The sequence below is a fragment of the Ceratotherium simum genome, chromosome 27, assembly GCF_057802395.1.
Source record: "Ceratotherium simum simum isolate JZ-2026a chromosome 27, ASM5780239v1, whole genome shotgun sequence".
NCBI lineage: Eukaryota > Metazoa > Chordata > Mammalia > Perissodactyla > Rhinocerotidae > Ceratotherium > Ceratotherium simum.
The window spans coordinates 16427148-16453659 of record NC_141926.1 but is presented as its reverse complement, the minus strand read 5'-3'; the positions used below and the strand labels follow the sequence as shown (position 1 = coordinate 16453659).

General features: G+C 39.2%; 1 protein-coding gene across 4 annotated transcripts in view; it reads left to right on the top strand.

Annotated features, from left to right (window-relative positions):
• Window positions 1–19466, top strand: part of MAP3K7CL (MAP3K7 C-terminal like) — a 73154-nt gene extending 53688 nt beyond the window's left edge. For 3 of the 4 annotated variants that reach the window (XM_087417846.1, XM_087417845.1, XM_087417843.1), the window contains exons 4-5: window positions 9893–10008; window positions 18322–18728. In XM_087417846.1, the coding sequence (XP_087273972.1) occupies window positions 9893–10008; window positions 18322–18502 (297 nt within the window). In that variant the 3' untranslated portion in view covers window positions 18503–18728. Of the gene's footprint in view, window positions 1–9892; window positions 10009–18321; window positions 18729–18769 lie in introns of those variants that run through there. The other variant, XM_087417844.1, reaches the window with a different exon arrangement.
• Window positions 19467–26512: the final 7046 nt, after the last annotated feature.

Below are 26512 nucleotides of genomic sequence, written 5' to 3'. Positions count from 1 at the left end.
ATGGATGATCTATCCAAGATATGCCATTTTAATACACCAGAATTATTTGAAAGGAGCTAATTCATGACATTTTAATTTTTTTAGGTGATATATGGTGATTCCAGGCAAAGTCAGCTTTATGAAGAGGTTCTGCCTAAAATACCTGGATACTGGCCTTGGGTCAGACATTTACTTGAGTATTTCACTTTGCAGGCACATTTGGACAAGTCTAATAGGGGTCTTGAATCCTGTGCACAGATATTTGCTTGGTCACCACTTTTTTTTCCTAAATATGGATTTTGAAAGCCTGTAGGAGGGATCTGCAACCTCCAGTTTCCAACAGGCTCTGACGATCCCTGTTATCTTACACCCAGCAGCTTTTCCCATTTGTGGGTGTGCTTGGTATCCCGAAGTCACTTGAGTTTGTGACCCCCGGTCCTGAAAAGCACTTGACAGAGGTGGGAAGAACCAAGAATGAGCCCTCATGCAGCCCAAGATGGTGTCCCTTTGTGTTGGCTCCAGTTCTTATCTCAGCACCCAGTGCACTGAGTTAAAAACCTAGCAACAACTAGGTGAGGTTGGAAGAGCTGGCGCTCCACTGTTGAGGTGGCCACTAAGCATCCACCCAGCACAATAGGTGTCACTGGGCTTTTTGGAGGAGCCCTCATTCTCATGTCTGCTGCAGTCCTGGGCATTGTCACAGCCCTCCAACAGAATGCCTGCTCAATAGAGCAATATTAGTTATGTGGCTATTACTGAAGATTGTCCGGGAATTGGACTGATCACCACATATCTGTTAAAAGAAAGCTCTGTTCTCCTCTAAAATTTCCTCTGCAGCTATCAGCCATTTTATCTCTCTCTTCTCCTGTGCCCCCTGCAGGGTCTTCAACCCAGCTATTCTGGTTCCTGATATCTAACCATATCCCCCAAATCACTTCTTTTCACCATGGAGAACAACTCAGCCGTCCCTCTGCTTTTCCACGTGGCATGCTCACATGACACACAACGTTCCTTCTTAGGATCTATCCTCGCAGTGCTGCTGGTGGTGTAGTTGGGATTGTAAAATAATAACTATATTTCTTCCCCAGTCACAGTTTTTTTCTCCTTTATTTTAACTGTCACCTCAAAGCAATTTTATTATCATGGAAATTAGATGAAAATAAGGAGTAAACACGTTTTGAAAACAACACAGTAAAAGCATATTCAGGTTCCTGTTCCCCCATCAAATGATTGATCATTAAGTCTCCTTTTTTGTAGTGACAACAGAATTTTTTTTCCTTTGGGAAGGTTAACAGTGTTCCCTGGTTCATGGATCATTCTTCACAGAATTCATAGCACTCCTGGCAATTATCCAGATAATTTTTCTATTGAAGCATCAAATGGTTGAATTTTATAGCTTTAATTCCATTTGACATATATTGGAAATTGTTTTTTTTGTGTGTGTGTGAGGAAGATCAGCCCTGAGCTAACATCCATGCTAATCCTCCTCATTTTGCTGAGGAAGACCGGCTCTGAGCTAACATCTATTGCCAATCCTCCTCCTTTTTTTCTCCCCAAAGCCCCAGTAGATAGTTGTATGTCATAGTTGCACATCCTTCTAGTTGCTGTATGTGGGACGCAGCCTCAGCATGGCCGGAGAAGCGGTGCGTCGGTGCGTGCCTGGGATCCGAACCCGGGCTGCCAGTAGCAGAGCGCGCGCACTTAACTGCTAAGCCACGGGGCTGGCCCGGAAATTGTTTAATTATTTTAATCCAATGAGATTATTTCATCTTCATTGATCTTTAATGAATTAGCCAGTTGTGAGGCTGGTTTCTGACTCGTGGCCTTTGATCCACTCCCCCTTAAAATATAGTATTGCTTCACCTTTTCATGAACAGAGAGAACATTCTTGGCATTACACCTAAAAGCATTTAACTAAGTGCTTGTTTGTTATGTGAAGGATATGATTGAGTTTGTTACAAACGTTTGCCAGTTGTCAAGTCATTTGGTTAGAGTTGCCTGTCTAAGGCTGTGGCCTGTTACCTTTATGCTATGCTTCAGGGTAAAAAAAAAGATGACCAAGTTTGAAAGGAGAAAGCTAACACAGAAAAGTACATATGAAAGCAGGTTCTTGTTTCCACGCTTAGCATAAGCATACATATTTAAGCCATTCTGCAGCAGGAAGTCTCTGTATTGAAAGCAATGAAAATGCTTTATGTACGAGAGGAGCAATCCATTCCATGGTGTAGGCTGTCTTTACAGTCAGTCTAACAGCTCTTGGAATTTTACCGACTATCATCATCCTCTACGGAAGAATAAAATTTAGGTTACAAAGGCATATGAAGTGCCTTGTGGTTGTCACTCTTTGCTCAAGGATGAACTGACTCTTGATTATCTCTACCGGAGCCTCAAAAACTTGCCTAGTGAAAAATAAATGATGCCAGGTGATTATTGCCAGCCTTACTCTCTGCATACCTTCAGATTTAAATCCCACCCATGCACGTTCAGTCTCTGCTAGGCGAGAGGTGTTTCTCTGCAAATGATCACATTGGATCCTTGCAACCATTCTGTAAGCTAACTATTATGTCTCCACTTTAGAGATGAGAAACATGAGGCCAGATTTTGGTCTAAATAAATTTTCTAATTCAGACCAGATCTCCGATTCTGAATCTAGGTAGCCTTCTTTCTCTTACACGTTTTGTGGAACCTATGAACTGCTTAAATTACTTTGATAGGTGGAGATTTTTTTGGTTTTGGTTTGTAAGGTTGCCATAATGTAGTTATAAAAGAACCTTGTAAAATCTCTTCTGACTTTCTGATATCCATTACACATTCTTTTGCAGTTTATAAAATGCAGCTATAAAGTGTCTGTTTGGTAGATACTCCATCACCAGTTTGACCCCCAAGATTTTTCTGTTGCTTTGCCAAGAATGTGGACATGTTTGAGCATGTAATTCGTTGTGCTTCTATTTTCATAGAAGCCATAAAAAGCCTTGTGCAAGAATAGCCGTGACAAACATTTCTCTTGATGTCTCTATTAATGCAGAATGTTGAGCAAGAGACTTTGGGGTCAATTAGGTGTTAAAATGAACATGTCCTTATAATGTTCATTTGTGGGCATTTGGCCTCAGCCCAGGGGCAGGTGTTAGGTTGATTCTATTTTGTGTGGATTCCTATCCTGGAACTTGGTTTCTAAATTCTCCATACCCATTAGAAGCAGTGTTTGGCCGGAGCTGGTTTAGACCATACAGTCAAAAGAATGGAGGCCCAATTCTATGTCCACTTCTAAGAATGAATGAACAATTGTTACTTTTCTTTAGACCTCCGTTTCCTTCTATTTGAAAAAGAGGTAATGACTGACCTCTCCTCTATTCTGAAGGATGGTACAATCCTTTAATAGTCCCAGAGTTTGGGTCAGGACCAAATTTGTCTTAAAATTTAACCATGTTGTTATGTTTTGGAGACTGTGGTTTGATCTATAGATGATCCAAAGCTACCCTATAATGTGGTCTTAGTTGCACTGGAATGAGGAATATATTTTTATGATCAGGTAGAGGACATGCCAACAAGTAGATTGTAATAAACTCCCTAACGGGAATTTCAATGACCGGAGAATCAGCATTGGCATTAGATTGACCTGGATTTGGATCTCAGCTCCACACCTACTAGTTTTGTGATTTGGGGCATGTTATTTACTCTCTCTAAACCTCACTTGTCTGAACTGCAAAGTGGAGAAAACAACGTTTATCTCACTGTGTTGTTGTGGGAATTAAATGTGATCCAGCATGGTGCTTGGCAAAAATAGTTGCTCAATTAATGTTAATTTCATTCCCTAGTGAATCATTTATTGAATGAAATATTTAAGAATAAGTAATTTATCTTTATATGTGTAAACTGAAATATAAGAAGCGTCTCTTTGGATTTTTGAGTTAGGGATAGAGGTTCTGATGCCCTCTTCTTTTCATTAAGCTAAGGTACTTGGAAAACAATATGACTTTTCTTTTTTTTTTTTAAACCAAATTGAGCAATAGCTTCAATCCCTCCTAAAGTCCTCCCATCTAATCTGAGAAGACAGTGACAGGTGTTTCTGTGGTACACATTGAACTTGCCTTTTCTCACACAGAGTCTGATAAGTCCAGAAACTGATGTCACCTCCACAAATAAACAATTTCATAGCTTCAGTTGTGTACCATAATATCTTGTTATCCGAACAGTCACTCCAGAAACTTCTTTTAGGTCTTGCATCAACATATCACTTGATATCTGGGAAATTAAAATGGTAGAAAATGAAGTCTTAGCCTTCTAGGATTCTGCTACACTGGTCTTGAACATCCATCTGGAAATTTGTTTAGGAAATAGTCCCATAGAATGCACTGAAAATGTCTGTAATTATCTCTCTCATACACATGTTGCAAAGTATCTTACAGTTGTTCTTTGGCTGCCATGACACACAGAATATATATAGATACCTTGGGCTTTACAACACTACTTTTTGTATTTCTATTTTTTCTGAGAAGCCCAGCGGTCATTGGGATATGCCTTGTTGAAAAAGTTTGAGACACTCTTGAGTTCTTGCTCCCTTTTATATTGTTTATCTCCATAGAAATGACTAAAATATACTTCATTCCAATGTTATATAATGTAAAAGACATGCATTATAATTACTAGTGCTGATTTTGACTATAAGGTAGATACTATAGAAATGTCAGGTCTTAAAATGTTTAAAATTCTAAGATAACAAAGTTTTCAAATATTGGAATTAGTCCGGACTATGTTTTTTCCATTTAATTTTAACTAATTATGCTCATTAATTTTGGGACATTGAAAGGTAACATAAATTTAAACCAGACACCCTCCCCCCCTCACTCCCCAAATAAAGATAACACTGAGAATCAAGGAATAAACATAAAGTCAGCTCAGCAACTGTAGAATATTTAGCTTCCTAAATATATCTTGTGTGTGGGAAGCTGGGATAGGAAAATTAAATTCTTACACTTTTGAAGTGGATAGGCCAGTAGTATTTGAAGAAGCCAAGTAGAAAACGGAAACGCTTAAGCTGGCTTTGCCCTTGCAGAGAGAGGCTTGGCTGGGTCCTTTCCCACGGGGACCTCTCCAGAGGACGGAGTCCATTTTGGGAAGAGCTTGCTATAAACCGATGGCCCGGGCAGAGAGCGGAGATGGGATGGTGTGGCTCAAGCCAGCATTCTTGGAACAGGAGCCTGTGGTTTCTCTGTTACTTCATCTTGTTAAATTGGTCCTGATGATTGGGATGGATACCAGAGATAGTAGCGACTCACTAGCACTGCCCTGTAATTTAAAGCCCTTGCAAGCTGCATCCTCAGGCAGCAGCAGGAGGTGGCGGAGATGGAGGAGAGAGGGTGAGGAGGAAGTGCCCCTCCTGGGCTCTGACCTCATCCAAACCCCAATCTGTGTCTTGGAAAAATGTGTTTCCAAGTTGGCTTGAGGCACTGTTAAGAGAATGTCTTAATTTAACCTTTCTTAGAACTGCCTGTGTTGTGAGTAGACTAGACACCGTGGTGCTAAGTGATTCTGAAAAATTGTTTCTGTGATCCCACAGAATTTATGTTTCAGTACATGAAGAATACCTTTACGTTTTCATTTTCAAATCAAATATCTTTGGAATGCAATATTTCACTCTTTAAGCAAGAGTGTGGAATAAACATATCCAAAGTGTGGGAGGATGTAGCGAAATTACAGAGAAGATAACAAGGAAGTCTTCTCCTCCCGATGCGAAAACAAATTTACTGTCAACATTAGGAGTTTATTTATTGCTCATCCATTCCCAGCATGAGATTATAACTATGAAGATTTCTTGGACAAGAATAGTCAAAATTAAGCAATGAGAATTAAAATAAAAATAAATGTGTTAATTTTTATTCCAAGAAGTTAACAGATGTTTTTCATCTGGTTACCACAGGCATCTTTTAAGTTATTTTTTAGTTTTTAATGTGAACATGGATTAAACAGTATCTTAAACCCATGTATGGCCAATTAATTCAGAGTAATAGCGTTTTAAATATCAAATGATATAAGCCTACTGACAGCTCCATTTTTAAATTGAAGATCTGATTCTTGTGCTTGAATATTAGGAATCTATTTCCTCAGGCAAAAACATTTATTCAATGAATACTTAGGTCATATATTGTCTCTTATTTTGGAGAGTTATGAGATGGTAAGAGGGAGTCCCCCTTGGTGAGGAAGACACAACACACATACACGAGAACATGCAAACACACATTATACCATAGAGCAATGAGAATGTTTTATGTCATACGGAACAACATATCTCACAGAACAACACATCTCATTACTCTATAGTTCTACTTGTTATATGAGGTATAAAACCTAAATATCTTAATACTCTTTTTTTTGTGTGTGTGAGGGAGATCAGCCCTCAGCTAACATCTGTGCTAATCCTCCTCTTTTTGCTGGGGAAGACCGGCTCTGAGCTAAAATATCTTAATACTCTTATTCACCAGAATTTCTGTTGGGATGAGAACGATATGTGTTTAAAAATTATTTGATGAGTTTCCTGGGCTGGGGTAAACATCCAATGATCTCAAATGCCTTCTAAGGACAGTAGGTCCTGGTGATCAGAGGGCACTGATTTGTCCATCAACATTTGGGGTTAGTGGTGAATGGTTCCTGATTATAAAGGGATGAGAAGTTTTAAGTTCCCTGCAGAGAAAGGCTGGGTGCAAATGAAGTGAGCCTCAGTTAGGGAATCCTGGTAGCAGTGCTTAGAAGAGAGGCTGGGAGCAGCAGAAAGATTTAATGATAGTTTTTTTTGCATTAACTTTCTTTTTTATTGTGGTTAAAAATACATAACGAGGGCCGGCCCCGTGGCTTAGCGGTTAAGAGCGCTTGCTCCGCTACTGGCAGCCGGGGTTCGGATCCCCGGCGCGCACTGATGCACCGCTTCTCTGGCCATGCTGAGGCCACGTCCCACATACAGCAACTAGAAGGATGTGCAACTATGACATACAACTATCTACTGGGGCTTTGGGGGAAAAAAAAGGAGGAGGATTGGCAATAGATGTTAGCTCAGAGCCGGTCTTCCTCAGCAAAAAAAAAGAGGAGGATTAGCACAGATGTTAGCTCAGGGCTGATCTCCCTCACAAAAAAAAAAAAACACATAACGTAAATTTTACCATCTTAATCATTTTTAAGTGTACATCTCAGTAATGTTAAATACATTTACATTGTTGTGCAACCAATCTCCAGAACTTGTTCATCTTACAAAACTGAAACTCTATACCCATTAAACAATAACTCCTCACTTCTCCCTCCCCCAGCCCCTGGCAACTAATGAGATAATTTTACAATGTTGTGGTGGGTTATGTAAGATAACTTCCTTCCCTGCTTAAAAAAAAATCTATATTGCTTTTTAATGTTTTCATGTAAATTGGGAGAACTTGAAGTGGTGCTGGGTTGTATGTCCGGTTGGGGTGAAGACAGCTTGCAGGAGCTGGAGGCTGATGTGACACCAGGCATCCTTTTACTCCCTGAAACACTAAGCCTTTTTGGCTTATTCTTTTTTAATTGACACTACTTCTTAATTATGAGAAATCTTGAAAATATTATGATGTATAAGTTGTACAATCATCTGGCTAAGAGCATAGACACTGAATATATCTTGAAATACTCCCTATCCTCACGTACCCTTAGCAGCATGATCATGCTCCTTATGTGTAATGTCTTCAACTTTCCCATAATTAAGAAGCGCCAATAAAAAAAGAACAAATGAAAAAACTTCCCACTTAATGAAAAGCATTAGGTGGCAACCTAAAGGGGAAAAGAGACCACTCTCTTCTTAAGAAAATTATATATGTAATTTTCAGTTTTTTTTTTTTTTTAAAGTGGCTTCTTTATATAATTTTATTTATTTATTTTTTCCCCCCCAAAGCCCCAGTAGATAGTTGTGTGTCATAGCTGCACATCCTTCTAGTTGCTGTATGTGGGACGTGGCCTCAGCATGGCCGGAGAAGCGGCGCGTCGGTGCGCGCCCGGGATCCGAACCCGGGTCGCCAGCAGCGGAGCGCGCGCACTTAACCGCTAAGCCACGGGGGCCGGCCCTCAGTTTTTCTTTTTAATTATAGCAGCAAAGGACATCTCTCCCTTTACATGGCTGCTCTCTTCTATATCCTGTCATGCATGCAAATCCTTTACAGAGCCCTAGAATCTTTTGGCAGTCGCATAGGTAATGACGCTAATGCGTGGTTCAGGTACCTACATCTGGCAAGTTATGGACTGCACTGAGTATAGTTTATGAGAGTTCACAGGGACAGGAAATAGGATGCGTGGAGTCCTAGGGCCTTCCAGGATGCAAATCCTTTAACAGGGCACAGATGATTTAATAGCAGCTCGGCTAGGGTGCCCAGAGTAAATTGCTTTCATTCCCCTTACTGTTATACCTGGTAATTTGCCAGTGTAACAGGTGAAAATTGATGAGGGGGTAGTGATTTCTAGGACATAGACTTGGAGGAGTCAGCCGTTCTGAATTCCTTTGGCAACAGCTTTTTCTCATAGGGTGAGTTATACTGTAATACTCTTAGGCAATACTTCTCCATTTATTTCTTTATAGAAAGGGATAATGACTCCAACAGGCTGAATTTATGCTGTGAATGTGTTCATGGGGCTGTAGGGAAAGATGCTACATATACAATTATTATTATATTTTACAGGAATTAGGACACAATGGCTATTCCACATGAAGGTAAATTCCATCCAAATCTATTTAGAATTTTATTTGCTCAGAAGATCTCTATTCAGAGGCCTCATGATAAACAGGAAGGGTCATCTCATCTATCAGTCAGACAATAAACTTTATAGAATTTCTATTGCATCCTGGGTGGGATTGCTAAATATGACACCCAAAGAAATCTGTGTCCTTGAAGAATATAATGAGAGGAGCAAATACAAAAAAATTCATTAGTTCTCAATTTACTAATATAAAATTAGTGAGAATATGACCTAGTCAGACACATAGCTTACATATATAGACTACTATGAAGAAAGGATTAGACTGAAGAGCCTATTTAACAATGAAGTTGTATTTCTCAATATTATATAACATTTTTCTGTAAGTAATTGAAAAGGGTAATTAAAAAAACTCTTTAAAAGACTATTAACTAGTGTTTCTAAAAGTAATTCTTCTAATAACGTTGCTAACTAGAAAATAGAATTATAAACTCAGGGATAGCTAGTTTTTTCAACATAATTTCTAGAAGTAGGATTTTCAACATGTTTTGGTTAGCAAGGCTTGCCATGCTGGCAATTGTTGCTTTCCTGGATAGGAGAAAAACAAAGACACAAATTCATGCTCTTTGACCTCACATGTTATAAGCATCTTTTTACTTGGGGTTTGGTCTTTCACATCGTTTGTTCATCCTTGCAAGCGTTTTTTCCTGCCCAGCATCATTTCTTCAGTTTGGATGCATTTCCCAGACGACGGCCTTTCCTATAGGGTAACTCCCCTCTACGAGATGAGCTTATGCCTCTGGGCTCCAGGAACAGAAAGCCAGGGGTAATTGAAACAGACAACTGACATATTTCCCCATCACTACCCTTCTCTAAAGCAGAGTTTAGGATTTCTGGGGGGAAGCGTGGAATCATCAGGCAGACTTATTTTTACTCCAACGCATGGCGGGTAACCGACATGTAATGGGTCTCACAGCTCTGGCTGGGCTCTGAGAATGCCCGTGAATGACATTGGAAGATGAACGTGGGGAATATCACTCCACCTCTCTATTTTTAGTCAAGTAGAATCAGCCGAATTCTGCCCAGTGTTGGCTGACGATGCTATTCTCACGCACAAAATCTCCCTCTAAAGAACCTCAGCAGAGCAAAATGGTTGATAATTTATTCGGATGCAAGAAAATGTACTGATTTCTTCTTCTTCTTGTTTGTGAAGCCTCTGCCACCTTGTCATGACTCCCCAGAATCAATGGAGGTGTTTAAACAGCACTGCCAAATAGCGGAAGAATACCATGAGGTCAAGAAAGAAATCGCTCTGCTTGAGGAAAGGAAGTGAGTACCGTCCCCCTGGGCGCCCTCACCTCTGAACATGGTCAGCTGGTCGTGGAGTAGGGGCGGTAGGGAAGGGACAGGCTGAGCATGGGAGCGAGGGGGAGGGAGGGGGCGAGGAGGAATGATGTTCCAGGGTTCAGAGGTTACTAGGCAACTTACATGTATGTCATATTTGATTATAGAAATGATCCCAATGGAACTGCTCTGGCTTAAATACTTTACGGAGTAGTGAGAGGAACAGCAAGAGAGCTTTCTATCCAAACCTAATTTTTTAATAAGCGTTTTTAGTTCAGGAAATTAAAAATGTCAAAATACCACCCAGAGCCATATGATGTTCCCTGTGAATGTACCCAGAGGCCCCAGTACTTTGGCCTGGGGTGAATTTTAATTAATGCTTACGTGGCGGAGTTCCCACATCAAGTAAGTAGCCATTGGTCTAGCTCTTGGACTAATGTAACATATTTGTTGACTAACTTGTATTTTATAGTCCAGTAGTCTAATTTTTATCTTGATAGCTTCTATTAACATTACAGTTCTGCTGTAGGGAGTTGTACAGCTTTATTAATTAAAGCACTCTGATTTTACTCACTCATAACTTTCTGTTTCAGAATTCTGCTCCTTTTTAATTGAACTCGATTCTGCTGATGTTCACCCCAGTGGTCCCCATTCTTTCATACTTTCAGAGCATCAGACACCTTTCTGTCACAGCAGTGGTCAGTTTGTGCCTGCACATTTCTTAGGGAGATCTTTTGATCAAACATAAAATCCTACCTGGACTTTTGGTTACAGGGAATTAAAAGATGCTCATGAGATCAGAAACACAATTTTTCCCTCACAAGTCTGAGACTTTCTTTTTGGTCTGAGAGTTTTCATAAATTGATTGGAATGCTCAGATGGCACGTTTACACACAATCTGAGCCATAAAAAAGTGTCATAAAGGAACTGAAGAAACTTATTCGTAACGTGACCAGTGATGAAGTTAAAGGAGGACTTGAATAATCAGTAGGCTATAAACGTGTCTTCCTCTGTGTGTGTGTGTGTGTGTGTGTGTGTGTGATCTGTGGTTTTGAGACAGAAAAAACCTGGTAATTATGTATTTATTTATAAGCTCCTCAGATTGCAGGTAATGGAGGACTTTGATATTTAAATTAACTTATGTGTGGCTTTTTTTTTTTTTGCAATGCAAGACTCTTCCACTAAATTATATGTTCTGTGAGTTTATATTTTTGTATGTTGCATTTAAAAAAATATGATAGGATAATGATATGAGGGTGACTCATCTGGTCTTTTATTGAAACATATCCCTGCTGTTTCTGCAAAACTAATCTTATTTCCTCCCCAAACCTATTTGAACTTTGGACTTGTGTTGAAATCGTAATATTATCTTTTTTTTTCTTTTCTCCTTAAATAAGTGGCTAGATGTGAGGCAAAAGCCAAATTCTTTTACTATTTTTTTCCTTTCTTTTTCATAAAGTCAAGTTTCTTTTTCTCTATTCCTGCTTCTACCCTTGGGATCGAGACTTACTACTTGAAATCTTGGTCAATGTAATGTTGTAACTGGTTTCCTTGCCTCTGGTTTCACATTGCTAGAAAAAGACACCTTGTTCTTGGCCTGGATTTCAAGACATACCAATATGGCCTTAGTACCTCTGTAGAATGTTCTGGCTCAACCTCAGGGTGGCCTATTCACTTTTCTCAGGGCAGGAGCCAACCCTCCTGCCTCTTTGTCCTTGCTCACACCAAGCTCAAGGTCTAGAGTGCTCCCTCTTTGCTCTTTGTCTGCCCAAATGCTACCTTTCTAGAGGAAGGCTTAGCCCATATCCCTGCCTCAACCATCCTGCAATGATCAGCTCTTCTCCTGAGCAAAGGAAAATTCACTGGAGTGATTCCTTTGGTGCTTTTTGTAGGCTAGTGCCATCAAGAATTATCCTTTTAAGTTTCTGTCCTGTCTTTCTGACTGTGTATCATTCCCCACAGACATGGGCACCCTTGAACATCTCTTTGTACTCAGTCACCAAGCAGGGAGCTGTGCATATGGTGAAATATGCGTGAGGATGACTTAGAATGGTTAATTATAGGAGATAGTAATATTCTCTGTGCATACATGTTTTATTTGTAACTTCTATGGTCTATATTTAAAGTACAGAGTCATATCAGCAATAAAGGATGGCTAAGATAAATTGTTGAAATAGGAAGTATGGTTATGTCTTATATTTATAAATGGATGCGATTGGTCTTCCAAAGGTTATCAATGATCACTGTTTTCATTAACGCTTTACTGAAGTGGAAATTCATTTTGCAACAGATATTTTCCTGAACAGTCTTTGTTTTCAAGCAAGATAAATTGGGCCAAATGGATTTGACCCAAGTAATTTGCTTTCTGTTTTTTGGTGATTTGGATGAGAATTTCTTCCACATCATTTTGTAGAATGTGACTGATCATGTTGCCTCTGGTGATTGGCTAGTGTAAGTTAGACACAAAAAGAGACACTAACTCAGGTGTTTTAAAGAGTTTTTCTTTATTGGAGTCATGCAGGCACAGATTAAGCTGAACTTCTCTCTCATCTCCAGAGGGGGTCTCCCTGGATCAAGTTTGAGAGACTGCAGAGGAGCGAGGAGAAGAGTTGATAGAACTATTATTTTAAGTCATTTGTATTGGATGGATGCAGTCAAACATTTTCTAAGATTATAAACTCAGCATGGGGTGAATTTAGTCTAAAGAATCACTTCTGGCTTATTGACCAATTATGTAAGAAAAGCTTGTTCCTGCCTTTATTGAAAAATTTTTTTCTTTTCACTTGAAAAAGAAAATGACAACTTGATTCAAACCTTTAAAAAATTACCAAGAATTCTGACATCATAACAGAACTCTTGCTATCATTTTTGCTTATTTCTTTCTAGGCCTTTTACATGTGAATACATATTTTTATATAATTGCGTAGATAGTAACATGAAATGTATACATGCTTTTTCCAATAAATATTATAACATAAGCATTTTTGTGTGTGTGTGTGAGGAAGATTGGCCCCGGGCTAACATCTGTGCCCATGTTCCTCTACTTTATATGGGACGCCACCACAGCATGGCTTGATAAGCAGTGCGTAGTTCTGTGCCCGCGATCCAAACCCATGAATCCCGGGCCGCCGAAGTGGAGTCTGTGAACTTAACCACTACACCACCGGGCATAAGCATTTTTATACACCACATGCAGTTTTTTGTATATGAAATAGAAACTTATGCAAGTGGGATATAGACATTTTCTGACTTTTGAAATTTATTAGCAAATTGTTTGACAGAAAGTTTTTAAAGTATATGATTAAACTACAAATAGATCAGCTCTGGAGGTTGCTTTGCTCCAGATAGAGTGTTTTATCTTGTCCAAAGGAGAAAGCACTTGTCTGTTCTATGTATGAAACACTGTGCTAGGTGCTGTGGTGTTCAGAAGATTGACTTAGAATGTGAGAAAAAGAGATAAACTCTTAGAAAAGTCAGGTTGAAAAATGTTATATAATCAAAAAAAAAAATTCAGTGGTTGTTCAGGACACTCACAGAGTTGTACAACCATCATCGCAATTTTAGAGCATTTTTATCCTCCTGGAGAGAAACCTTGTACCCTTGAGCAGTTCCTCCCCATTCTTCCCTCCCCCTACCTCGCCACTGGCACCCACTAATCTGCTTTCTATGGATTTGCCTATTCTGGACATTCTTAGAAATAGAATTATACAATATGTGGTCTTTTGTGACTGGATTCTTTTACTTAACATAATTTTTTCAAGGTTTGTCCACGTGGTAGCATGAGTCAGTGCTTCATTCCTTTTTATTGTCGAATAATATTCCATTGTATGGATATACCACATTTTCTTCATCCATTTACCAATTGATGGACATTTGGGTTGTTTGTACTCTTGGCTATTATGAATAATGCTGCTATAAACATTCGTGTACAAGTCTTTGTGTAGACATATGTTTTCAATTCACTTGAATATGTACCTTGCAGTAGAATTGCTGGGTCATATGATAACTCAATGCGTAACCTTTTGAGGAGCTGCCAGACTGTTTCTGAAGTGGCTGCACTGTTTTATCTTTCTGCCAGAAATGTATGAGGGTTCCAATTTCTCCTTATCTTTGCCAACGCTTATTATGTCTTTTTGATGATAGCCATCCTAGTGGGTATAAAATGATGTCTCATTGTGGTTTTGATTTACGCTTTCCTGATGACTAAAAATGTTGAGCAACTTTTCATGTGCTTTTTTACATTTCCATGTCTTCTTGGAGAAATGTCCATTCAGATCTTTTACCTGTTTTTAATTGGGTTGTCTATTTATTATTGAGTTGAAAAAATCTTATATAATTTTAGTGGGTTCAGGCAACACGTTAGAAGGAGTTTTCATATGGGAATACCAAAATCCTTGTTAGACCTATATTTTCATGTCTTTCAAAAACATATAAAATGATAATTGAAGGGAACATATCAGGATGGGGGAAAAGGGAGCATATGTAATTTGTAAAAGCATAGTCTAAAAATAGCCCTGTTTTGATTTGTTTTTAGTCATGGCATTTAATTTATTCTGAAATTTCCAATAATAAGAGCTTTTTATGTTTCACCAGAAACATTTATTTCTTTAGGAAATTCCTGAAGGCAGAGATTTTTAAACTGTATTCTTGGAAACCTCTTAAAGATTGGAGACTGAGAGGGTGTCAGGCAGGGGACTGTACAAGGACCAACCAGAGAGGGTCCAATTTTATCTGTTTTATTTGCTTCACTTCAGGGTACAATTTTCTTTGGAAAAGGATCCCACAGCTAGAAAACATTGAAAAACAAACATCACTTTTATATTCCAAGGATATTTTTCTTAAATATTTACTCAGTCCCCAGAAATTAGGTTTCCACTGTCATTAAAAAACAGTAAATGGAGATATTTCTCCACAAGTGTTTGCAGGGTATGTAGTAATGGGGGGGAAAAGTTCCATCCTTTTTCCTAAGATATAGGGAAGATGCCCTCTGGGTAAGGTATAGGATTTGAGTTCATTTTCCAACAGTGGAGCTATGCTTCCAGAGACTAACCTGGCTAACAAGAATTGAGGACAGTGCTTGGTTTGCGGTAGGATTTCAATAAATACTTGTTGAGTGAATGAATGGAAGGACCAAAGAACTGTCTTGGTTCTTCACTTCGCTCAAGGAGGCAGAGGTATAGCCAAAGAGAATTAGTTTTTAGGAATTAGTTTTGTGTGAAATTCCAATATGCCAAACCTCATCAGGCTGTGAGATTATACTTTCCATTCATGCCCCCATCATAATGATTTGGGCCTTTTATACCACCTCACTACATGCAGTCCAGCCCTTTAATTGGAATCTCATTTCCCAGTCTCATTAAATGGAATATCTCCACTTAAATCTCTGTCTGAAGAACCATATTAAAATGGACAGAATCTTTATCTCAACTCAATGAGAATGCGTTTAAGTAGGTCTTTCTTGCTAAGGAAAGAGGCTCCAGTCTCTTGAGGGAGCAGAGCAAGGAAACATTTTGCCTTTCACCTTATTCCTATCTCTGAATTAACTCTTTTTAGTTGATAGTGGGAAACTCCATTTCCTTTAGAGTAGTGGTTCTTAACCAAACCAAATCACCCCTTGCCCCAAAGGACAATGGCAATGTCTAGAGACATTTTTCGTTGTAATGAATCCAAGGGGTGGGAGGTGGGGTTGAAGGAGGTACTACTGTTATCTAGTAAGTAGAGGCCAAGGGTGCTGCTAAACCTTCTATAATGCCAACGTATAGTACAGCCGCCAACAACCAAGAGTTGTCTGGGCCGAAAGGTCAGAGTGTCAAGACTGAGAAGCTCTACTTTAGAGCAAATCTCACTTCTTCCTGCAAGGGTATAGTGTTGCCCTTTGGTTCCCAAAAGGTAAAATACATTTGTTCCCCATGTATTATTTGTTTGTAGGGCTTCAACACCACAGTCTAGACTGTGCTTTGGAAATTTCATTTCAATACCCTTTATTGTTCTTCTACCTGCACAAAATGAAGGTGGACTTTCACATCCTTTTTGTCATCATGAGGCATCCATTCCTTCTCTCCTGTGGATAAATGCTTGTACTAGAACACACATCTCTCAAGAACCACCAACAGTGCAGTCTATATCACTATTTAAAATAAAATTCTCCCTATGAGGAAGATAATATTTTATGACCTTATTACCCAAAACTCCTTAGTTCATTGGGACCTAGGATTTTGTCTTTTCCAAATAAAAGTCTTCAGTCAACTTTGAAAGTCCCCAAAACCATGGTAGTGGTATTTCCAGAAACAAAGAAATATTTGTTCTAATGATGAATCCATGTCCCAACCTCCTGCAACATAAAGAATCTCCTTAATTTTGGAATTAGTTTCCACAAAGTTTCAAAGCTCTCTTTAGCAACTCACTTGGACTTTCCCTTCCCCAATTTGTCTTTGCAAATAAAAATTTTTCCAGCCATGTGGCTTAGAATGGGGACAGCAGATGATCTACAGAGGACCCAAGGTTATGGCCTTTTCACTGTTGAGGTACATCATGTGGAAAGCTATGTTACAGGTTCTTGACTTCAGAAATAAGATTCTTGTAACTATGGTCTTCTACCCCCATATTACATTACGTTGAAGGGAATCACAGAAATGATAAACAAGAAATCAAAGATAAGACCACATTCTAGCCAATTATGGATATTGATTTGTCCCTCAGATCATCTATTTATAAGATTGTCTCTGTAGCTTGATATACCAGGGTTTAATTATGAATTTCTAACAGATGAACATAAATATGTCTATATAAATAGGTCCTAGACTGGAGACAACAGATGTTTTGACAGTATTCATTGAATACATGTATAATTGCTTATCAAATACATGAAACTAATTTAGAAACTTATCAGTTGAGTTTTCTTGATTCCAGTAAGGAAGAAATTATTATTGACTTTCTCTGATGCAAGGAAATTGAACTAGGCAATCATCACCCTTCCTTTTAGTTGAAAAATCTGTGATTTTGTGATTTATTTTCCCTACCAGTAAAAATTAATAACAGATGTCCTCAGGAGTTTTAAATGAAGTCAGAGATGGAACAAAGACAATAGTCATTATTATACCCAGTACTGCCGACTTCCATACCATGATGTGAAAGCAGACATTTGTTTCCACGTGAATTATTTGGGTGACGCAGTTAGTTTGAAAGGGAAAAAGGAACGGGAATAGATGATCTGATGGTGGGAGGATTTAGAGGCATGTCTCTTTCTTATTTGTATAAGTTTTACTCATCAATTTCTTTAAGATAGTTACATAGGAACTTTACTAATATTTAATTATTGACATTTACTGCTTAAACTCTACTTACAGGCAAAGAGCCCTAAACATTCAATCAGAAGGACAGTTTTGATTTCTGGCTCCTTTTTATTAGCTGTGTAACTTTTTCAATTAAATTAAGCACTCTGAGTTTCTATTTCATCATCTTTAAAATATACATTATTTGTCTCTGATGTACCTTACTCTTCAGTTATTCATTCAGCAAGTATTTATTGGAAGCCTTTATATTCTAAACACCATGGAAGATTCAAAGATCAATAAGATCCCAAAAGAACTTTGTGTATATGCATATCAACATTCCAGATTATCACCTCTTTGTCCCTAATGGGCACTTTCTTTCCCATGCCTGGTTTTGCTCAGTGGTCACCAAATTAGGTGCACAAGGCAGTCCTTTGGGTGCAGGAAGAAAATACTAGAACTTCTATTCTGATTTGCTTTTTGTCCTTTTCCCAGGGTAACTTTTTATTTTGATAGTTTTAAACTTAGAGAAAAGTTGGGAAAAATGTATAAAGAACTCCCATATCCTTTCCTGGATTCACTAATTATTAAAAAATTCCTCAATTGTGCTTTATTCTGCCTTCGCCAACACTACACACTATTGGGGTTCTCTCTTTCAGAGAGATGGCATATCTATCTATCTATCTGTATATGTATATATATATATATATATATATGTATATGTAATTTTTACAATTTGTTGTGCTTCTAAAAAGATCCCGTTTTTTTGACTGTCAAAGGACTTCTTGAACTTTTCTTGTAGATGTTTAGTATTTTGGATGTGTCTAGTAGATGTGCTAGAAGAAAATAAAGGGATCTAAAACTTGTGAAGCTGGAAAAATAAAAGTCATTGGAGGCAAGTAGAGATGGGTAAAATTTAGAGGAGCGGAAGGAAACATTTTGCTTCCATTAATCTATTACTGTATAGTTGAATTTGTCTGCGTTACATTTTGTGCTTCTTCCTTGCCCTGCCCCCTTGAATCTTCAGAAAGGAGCTCCTTGCCAAGCTGGATCAGGCAGAAAAGGAGAAGTTGGACGCTGCTCAGCTGGCTCGGGAATTCGAGGCACTGACGGAGGAGAACCGGACGTTGAAGTTGGCCCAGTCACAATGTGTAGAGCAACTGGAAAAGCTTAGAATACAGTATCAGAAGAGACAGGGCTCCTCTTAACTTTAAGTTATTCAATGTAAGCATGAGAGGTTTGTGACTGCCATGCAGTGGCCAAAAGATTTTTATTTTAAAGGGATAGTGAATAAAGCTATTTCTTCTCTTTATTACCTGCATGGCAAACATCTATAATGAGTTTAATGCTGGCCAGATCTAGTTTGAGAGAAGGGATGTTTTATTTTAAATAAGAGAATTAAAGCGAACCTATTACCAGTATATGTTTTCAGAGATCATAATTCTTTTCCAAAGATATTTTTTTTTCTTATTTAGGAAGCTATGATCCTATGGTACATCTGGGTAGAAAATGATAAAAATAGAATATCGACTGACTCCACTAAGAAGCATGAGCCGAACAGAATGAAGCCATGAAACAAACCAGTGAGATGCTCACTGCTGTTCCACCTCTGTGTATTTTTAAATTTCACATCTTTGATGTTTCAACTGTGCTCAAATCTGAACCGTCAAAAACTTCCTTGCATTTATTTACATTCGCCAGAGTTAGATTTAATCCCGCGATGATTGATTGTACTAAGAATAAATGGTTATATATCATAAAGCTTTCTCATGAAAATATTAGTAGAGAGCATGTTTGTGCCAAAAGCACATTTGCCAGTGCTAACTTGCTGTTGTAATAAAAAGCTGATGAGGCTGCATTTTCTTCACGCCACGTTACCTCCCAGTAAACATCTCCGCCTTTGCTTGTGTGCGTTCTGTGGCACGGGAGACATGGAAAAGTATTGTTCAGATAGTACTTGGGTGAGTTCCCATGAAAACATCAGTAAAATCACAACCATTACTTTGTTTTGGATTTAAAGATCTGTTGTGGATCAGTAATAACTCAAAGGAATATATGAGTAAATTCAAGATTAAAATGATTTTTCCCTAGTTCTATTTACCGCCATATTTTCCCAAACTGATCCCTTTGTTTTATGTCCATTTCTATTCATGTAACTTCTGTTTCATTAAACATGGATCAAAACTATCAGTCTGTAGTTTGTCGCTTTCTTAACCTCCCTTATACTAGAAGTTGGGGTTGGCTAACCCTAGCCAGAATTTGCTCTTAGTTGTATTTGTATGTGCCAAAAAAAGCAGCAAAAAGTCCCTTTTCTTGGAAAGACTTCGGTTTCTCATACAAACCGCTCAGAGCTCTAATACAGAATACGATGCATTAGTGTCTTGAGGAAACGTAAAAGAGAATAGTTGATTAAAACAATAAGATGGCCTGGGCTGGACCAGCTGTTATCAACTGAGGGTGATCTTATACCCAGGGGATGTTCGGCAAAGCCTAGAGACTTTTTTTGTGGTTGTGATGACTAGGATGAGGGGATGCTACTGGCTTCTAGACAATAGAGGCCAGTGATGCTGCTAAACATTCTGCAATGCACAGGACAGCACCTCAACAACCAAGAATTGTCTGGCCCAACATGCCAATGGTGCCAAGTATGGGCTAGGCTAATCACTGGGAAGTTGGGCAAATGCCGAGGGGAAGCGTGTTGCGAGGCCACGGGGTTTCTTGCCTTCTGATGCCAAGTCCATGAGGTCCTTAAGCTTCCTGATCCTCAGTTTCCTTATTTGTAAAATGAAGCTTTTCGATACATCTCAAAGTTTTAATGTTATACGAGCCCATTCACCCTGAAGCTGCTTTAACATTTGACCAAAGCGAAAGTCCCTATTATCCTGGCAGAACCTTCTTTCTTTTCTTTGCCGAGGAAGATTTTCCCCAAGCTAACATCTGTGTCAATCTGCCTCTATGTTGTATGTGGGTCGCTGCCACAGCATGGCCACTGACAAGTGGTGTAGGTCTGTGCCCGGCAACCAAACCTGGGCTGTCGAAGCAGAGCGTGCCAAAGGTAACCACTAGGCCATGGGCTGGCCTTACTGGCAGAATCTTCTTTTTTAGTAATCTCAAGGCCTATAAATACTAATATAAAGGAGGGATTGTTCACTAAATTTATATAAATCCAGGGTTAATGGAATGCGAGGAAGAAGTGTTAGTTACCAACCTTTAAATATAAGGATTAGTTTTTGGTCACTGCCCATCTGAAGAGGGTTACACACATTTACACAATTCAAGCAGTCGTGGCCCCTTATAGAAAATGAGAGGCAGGGAAATATAGTTCCAACATCTCTTTGCTCTACCAGAATGAAAATAATTTAACACGGTTAAAATGTTTGCACACCACTGGTATTATATTAAGGACATACTGAGTAAATAGTTTTCATATCTGCACTATAGTCTCAGCCTGAAATTTTACTATGTGTTTCCAAAAGATATCTATTTGTGACTCAAAAGCAAGCACTTCCCTAGGTGTGTGTGTTTTAAGCAGACTTTTATTCATTAAAAATATGAAAACATCATCTACTTTCGTAGCATTGTCAGATAAATTTAATGGCAAAATTTCTTATATTATTGGTCTCATCTTTTCATTCATTTGATGAATTTCCCCCAATCTTATTTACCACTGCATATTATCTATATAACACAGTATCATTTAGGAATTTTCTATCTTCAAATATATTTACAATATTCTTGCTATTAGCAATAAAGAAAATGTTATAGAGGATTAAAATTGAGTACAGAGGTCCTAATATTATTAAGGTGAAGGGGCTTGCTTTAGAGAATTAAAGGAAAATGTAACCCACATTATGTTCTGCAATTGCTCTACTAAAGAATTTGCTATTTGTGAGCCATTTAGTTTATGCAGCCAGGAAAAGAATGTGGTTACACGTGGCTAGAAGTCAAATCTCTCATCACTGGTATAGGCAAACCATGTTTCCCTATCTCATTCTGGTACCTGGGCTTGGATGTATCATTAACTCAGTACAAACAAGGAACTAAGACGGATATGAAATTCAAATTTAACTCAGCAAAAGTTTATTATACATTTACCAAGTGCAAGGCAAAGTAACAACAATAGAGGATGCAAAAATGAATGACACAATCCTAGCCTCCAATGTAGTAGCAGAAATAGCAAACATATTCTAGTTCCTGGAAGATAAGGACAAAGATAAGTGCAATAAGATAAACAAAGTTTATAATAGGCGTTCAAAGAAGGAAAGAATGGCATGAGCAGAGAGACAGTGGCTGGGAAGCGCAGAGTGAGGGCCACACATTTGAGAGCAGTGGATAGTCTTCCTGTAGAGTATATGCAGGGAGAAGGAGAAATTAAGTTGGGAAGTTCCACCGGGTCCTGGTTGTGGGGGGAGCTTGGACAAAATAAACATTTTGAAAAGAGGAGTGAACGATCAGGACTGGACTTGAAGACCATTAATATGGTTGCAGTGCGTGGGATGGTTCACACTGGATAAAGACTAGAGGCAGAGGAGTTGTTAGGAGGCTAATAGAAATAGAGTGTGCAAGAAGAGAAAATGGTAGCAATTCAAACGGAGTAACAGAGTAGGAGGGATGGGAGGGACCTAATGGGCAGTAGAATCCACGTGGCTTGGGATGGATCACGGATCACGTGTGTAACTGTAGCAAAGAAGGTGAAGAGAAGTAACATTTAATGAGCCCCTTCTGTGCCAGACTATGCTAGGCGCTTTATAGAGGCTGTATTATTTAATTCTTTTTTTAATTAATTAATTAATTTTTAAATGAGATGTAATTGACATATAATATTGTATTAGCTTTAGGTGTACAATCCAAAAGGTAGCTATAACTATCCCTGTTCTCCAAACCAGAAACCAAGCTTACATAATTTGTACCTTACAAATTATGCAGAGCTGGAAGTTCTCCAGAGCTGGAATTCAAATACAGTGTTTCTTTCTTTCTTTCTGCCCTTCCTCCCTTCCTTCCTTCCTTCCTCCCTCTCTGCCTCCCTCCTTCTCTCTCTCTCTTTCTTTCCTTTCATTTATTGAATACTTGTACTTTAACCAGGCATTCTGGAAGGTGCCAGGAACACAATGGTGAGCAATGGAAACATGGGTCCTGTTTTCAAGGAACCCTTAGTCTAGTAAGGGAGGTAGACATTTACCTAAACACGCACCCCAGGGAGTCCTAAAATACTATATCTAAAAATCCCCTCAAAGCCTAATTCCCCCCACTCCCTTTAGTGTGGGTTGGACTTAAAGACTTGTTTCTAACGGAACAAAGCAGAAGTGGCAGTATGTGACTTCTCCGGCTAGGTCATAAGAGACACAGGAGCTTCCCTCTCATCTGCTCTCTCTTGGATCACTTGCTCTGCAGTAAGGCAGCTGCCATGTACTCACGCAGGCCTACAGAGAGGCCCGCGTGGTAAGGAACTGAGGCTCCACGAGTGAACTTGGAAGCAGATCCTCCAGCCTGAGGCAAGAATTTAAATGGCTGCAGCCTGGCTGACGTCTTGAGTGCAACCTCATGAGAACCTCTGAGCTAGAACCACCCAACAAGCTGCTCCTGGTTCCTGATTCTCAGGAGCTTTGAGATAATAAGTGTTTGTTGTTTTACGCCACTAAATTTTGGGGAGCTTTGTTATGCAGCAATAGATAAAAAATACACCAAATAAATGAAGTAAGTGCCAAACAGAAAGAAAACGAAGATTATGAATGCACATAAGAAAGAGAATCTAACTGAGATGAGGAGTCTGGGATGGTTTCATTAAGGTGGTGACTACTGAGCTAAGATCTGATGAATAAGAGCTAAGGAGGCAAAAAAGACAGGTGGAGGAAGGCATCTAGATGGAGTGAACACATGTGCAAAGGCCCTGGGGCACGTTCAAAGACTTGAAGGAAGGCCAGTACGGCTGAGCATAAAGAGGTTGGGAGGGTATGGTACAAGATGAGGTTGTAGAATAAGGCAGGGACTTGAAGATCATGTTAAGAATTTTGGCCTTAATCCTAAAAGCAATGGGAAGCCATTGAAGAATTTTAAGCACAAGGGTAACATGTTAACACATTATCTTCTAGGGTAACATGTTTGAAGAGTTTTCTTTTTTAGGTTACCTCATTTTAAGTTGCTTAGGGTGCTATGTAGGGTTATTTATACTATACATATTTAGACAGCTGGCTAGCTTACTTATATAGGGCTATTATACACATTTTGTTTGAGAAGTCATTTTAATGAATATTATTCTCTCTAGAGAATGAGTAACCCCTATCATGTGGCTTGGCAGAATAAAAGACAGAGTCTACTTTCACTGTCGCCAGTAATATATTTAATCGAGTGACACTAATAATCCTACATTTTAATGAAGATTTCTATGATCCACCTGTTTTTTTGTTTTGTTTTGTTTTGTTTTTGGTGAGGAAGATTGGCCCTGAGCTAACATCCATTGCCAATCTTCCTCTTTTTGCTGAGGATGATTGGACCTGAGCTAACAGCTGTGCCTATCTTTCCTCTAATTTGTATGTGGGACACCACCACAGCATGGCTTGATGAGTGGTGTGTAGGTCCACGCCCGGGATCCAGGCCTGTGAACCCTGGGCTGCCAAAGTGGAGCACACAAGCTTAACCACTATGCCACTGGGCTAGCCCCTGATCCACCTGTTTTTTAATGTTTATCTCATGTTTCAAAGTTTGAAAGCCAAACCCAGAGCTGGTAAGAGAATATTCTTATGCGATTAGAACTTTTAAGACAATATTTTTCACCCGTCTTTGTTATTTTTAAGGAATGATAATAATCAGAGATGGGAGTGCAGATCATGTGGCACATGAGCATAGAAAGCGAAATGCACAGAGACAGACAGACACAAAACAGCCCATGAAGCTGATGGCATTAACTTTCAGATTCTCTGAATACCTTTCCAGTTCTAATAGTCCATGTTTTTTAATTAACTGGGAATATATTAATTCTCATGGTTACAAACAAATGCTTCCTGAAGGAAAAATGTCTTATACTCAAGAGAGTTTTAAGTTGTAGTGTTAAAACCATATCTATTTCATCTTGTTCTCTGAAAGTTTGAAAATGACCCTATTCGGTCCCCTTAGGTGCACATTCTCAGGCAGCTCTGGGGCAGGTAGATAAAAGGGGAGGTTTTATGAGTGTAGATTATCGAGGTAATGATAATGACCGTGAGGTTATGGCCTGAGTCATGCAAGTTGGAAAACAGAGTTTTTCTCTAAGGAGTTCATCTTTTTAAAAACTTTGTATTGGCTACTTTTGGACTACGGAGTTGAGGACAAGAATTTGAGCAGAGCAACTCAGTCAGTGTGAATAGGGGTGGAACTAACTTTTACAGCCAAACTAGAGAGAATTTGCATTTACACTCTGCCACATTCAATCTATTTTATCTGTCACTGAACGTGTCTGGGCAGGGCCCGTTCTCTCCCGTCTGAGTCTTGAAAAGGGAAAGATGAAGCGATAGCAGGACAAGGTAAAATTATGTGTGAAAAAGCTTTTTACTCCAGCTTCTTAATTGCCCCTCAGTTCTCAAAAATGGAGTAAATGCTGAACATGCTGACTTTCCCCCATCATTCCTGTAAATAAGGATATGACTCACAAACCCCGCCATCTCCAGAATGCCAGAGATACTACGGTGATTTGATTATTTAAAAATAGCTGGAAAAAAGCAAGAAATCGGTCATGGGTAAGCTGGGGTGGTTTCTTCCCTTTTCTTTAAAAGAAAATTTTTGTTTTTGTTTTTGTTTTTTTCATTTCATTTGTTATTGTGTGTAGCCCTAAGCATTCTGAGAACAGCTGGTTTGCCAACCAAATTTTAGAGTTTTTTGACTTCTGGGAACTAACACGGTAAACACAGGGGTCAGATCTCAGATCCCAGGAAGTAAGACTCAAGACTTACCACAGAGTCACTGTGGTCTGCATGCAAATCTCTGTTTGGTTGTACATCCTCCTTTCCTATAATGCAGAAAGAGATGAGTGTTGATGGCATTTGGATACACTGCCTCCAACCCCAAACTCTTACCCAATCATTGCAATATTATAAATACAGATATTTAGGAGCTAATAATAATAATAGTAGTGAGAGTAGCAATAGCTTCTATTAAGCCTACTGAAGGGCATCATTGATTTTTAGCTAGCTGATCCAGAAATGGGAAACCAGGAACCTCTTTATTGTTGGTGTTAAAACCCCCAAAGCAAGACATTCTGCAAACCTAGGTTTGAGTTTGAGATTTAGGATTAAGGTGCAGGCAGGGAATCTCCATTTCCCCTAAATCTCAGTCTTGCCCTGTATTAATCGGGGTCCTGGTAGAGAATAGGAGCACACTCATAAGAGGCCAATAAAAGAAAACTTAATGAAGGGACTATTTACAAAGTTGGAGGCAGAGTTAAGGGAAATCAGAGGGCTGGTGAAGCCCTTGGGCCTGGCAGCCTGTGGAAAGTCTCTCCTATGTCTTTGAGGGCAAAGGACGGAGGAAGCAGATCTAGGACCTGGCTGGAACTGTGTCTGTAGGAGAGGCTTCCCCCCACGGAACTCCTCAAGAACTTGTCCTTTGATGGGGGAGTGAGGCCACAGCTTACCCAGGGCTTGGCAAGGAGAAGCCGAGAGGATGAATACCTCAGTCTTTCTCTCCTGTCCTTCCATCTTCTGCTCATGGCTCCCATTGGCCAAACTCAACCAGAAGCCAGAGGACAAGTGATCCTAGTTGCTGTGGTCCAAGTAGCCAGTCTCCCAGGGCACAGAGCAGGGTGGAAAAGGGAGAGAGTGGATTAGCAGGGGCACGTGGAGAGTCTCCAGCACAGACCACCAACAAACTAAAGAGATGGATGTGCCTCAGAAGCTAATAAAGAAAGCAGGATGGCCAGGCTTCTGATTTGAATCCTGTGGTCCTTCCTAGTTGTAAAGCCCTATTAAACATCTGCAAATATGAACTAGGGGGACCTGCAGTTCCTCCTCCCTGGGGATGGATCAAGGGTAAAGTTGCCAGACAAAATATAAGATGCCCAGTTAAAACCGAATTTCAGAAATCAGATAAACAATGAATAATTTTTTTGTATCAGTATGTCCCAAACATTACGTAAGACATACTTATATTAAAAAAAATTTGCTACTGATCTGAAGTTCATTGTTAACTGGGAATCCTGTATGTTTATTGGAGAAATCTGGCAATCCTCATTAGCAGGGTGGTGTGGAGAA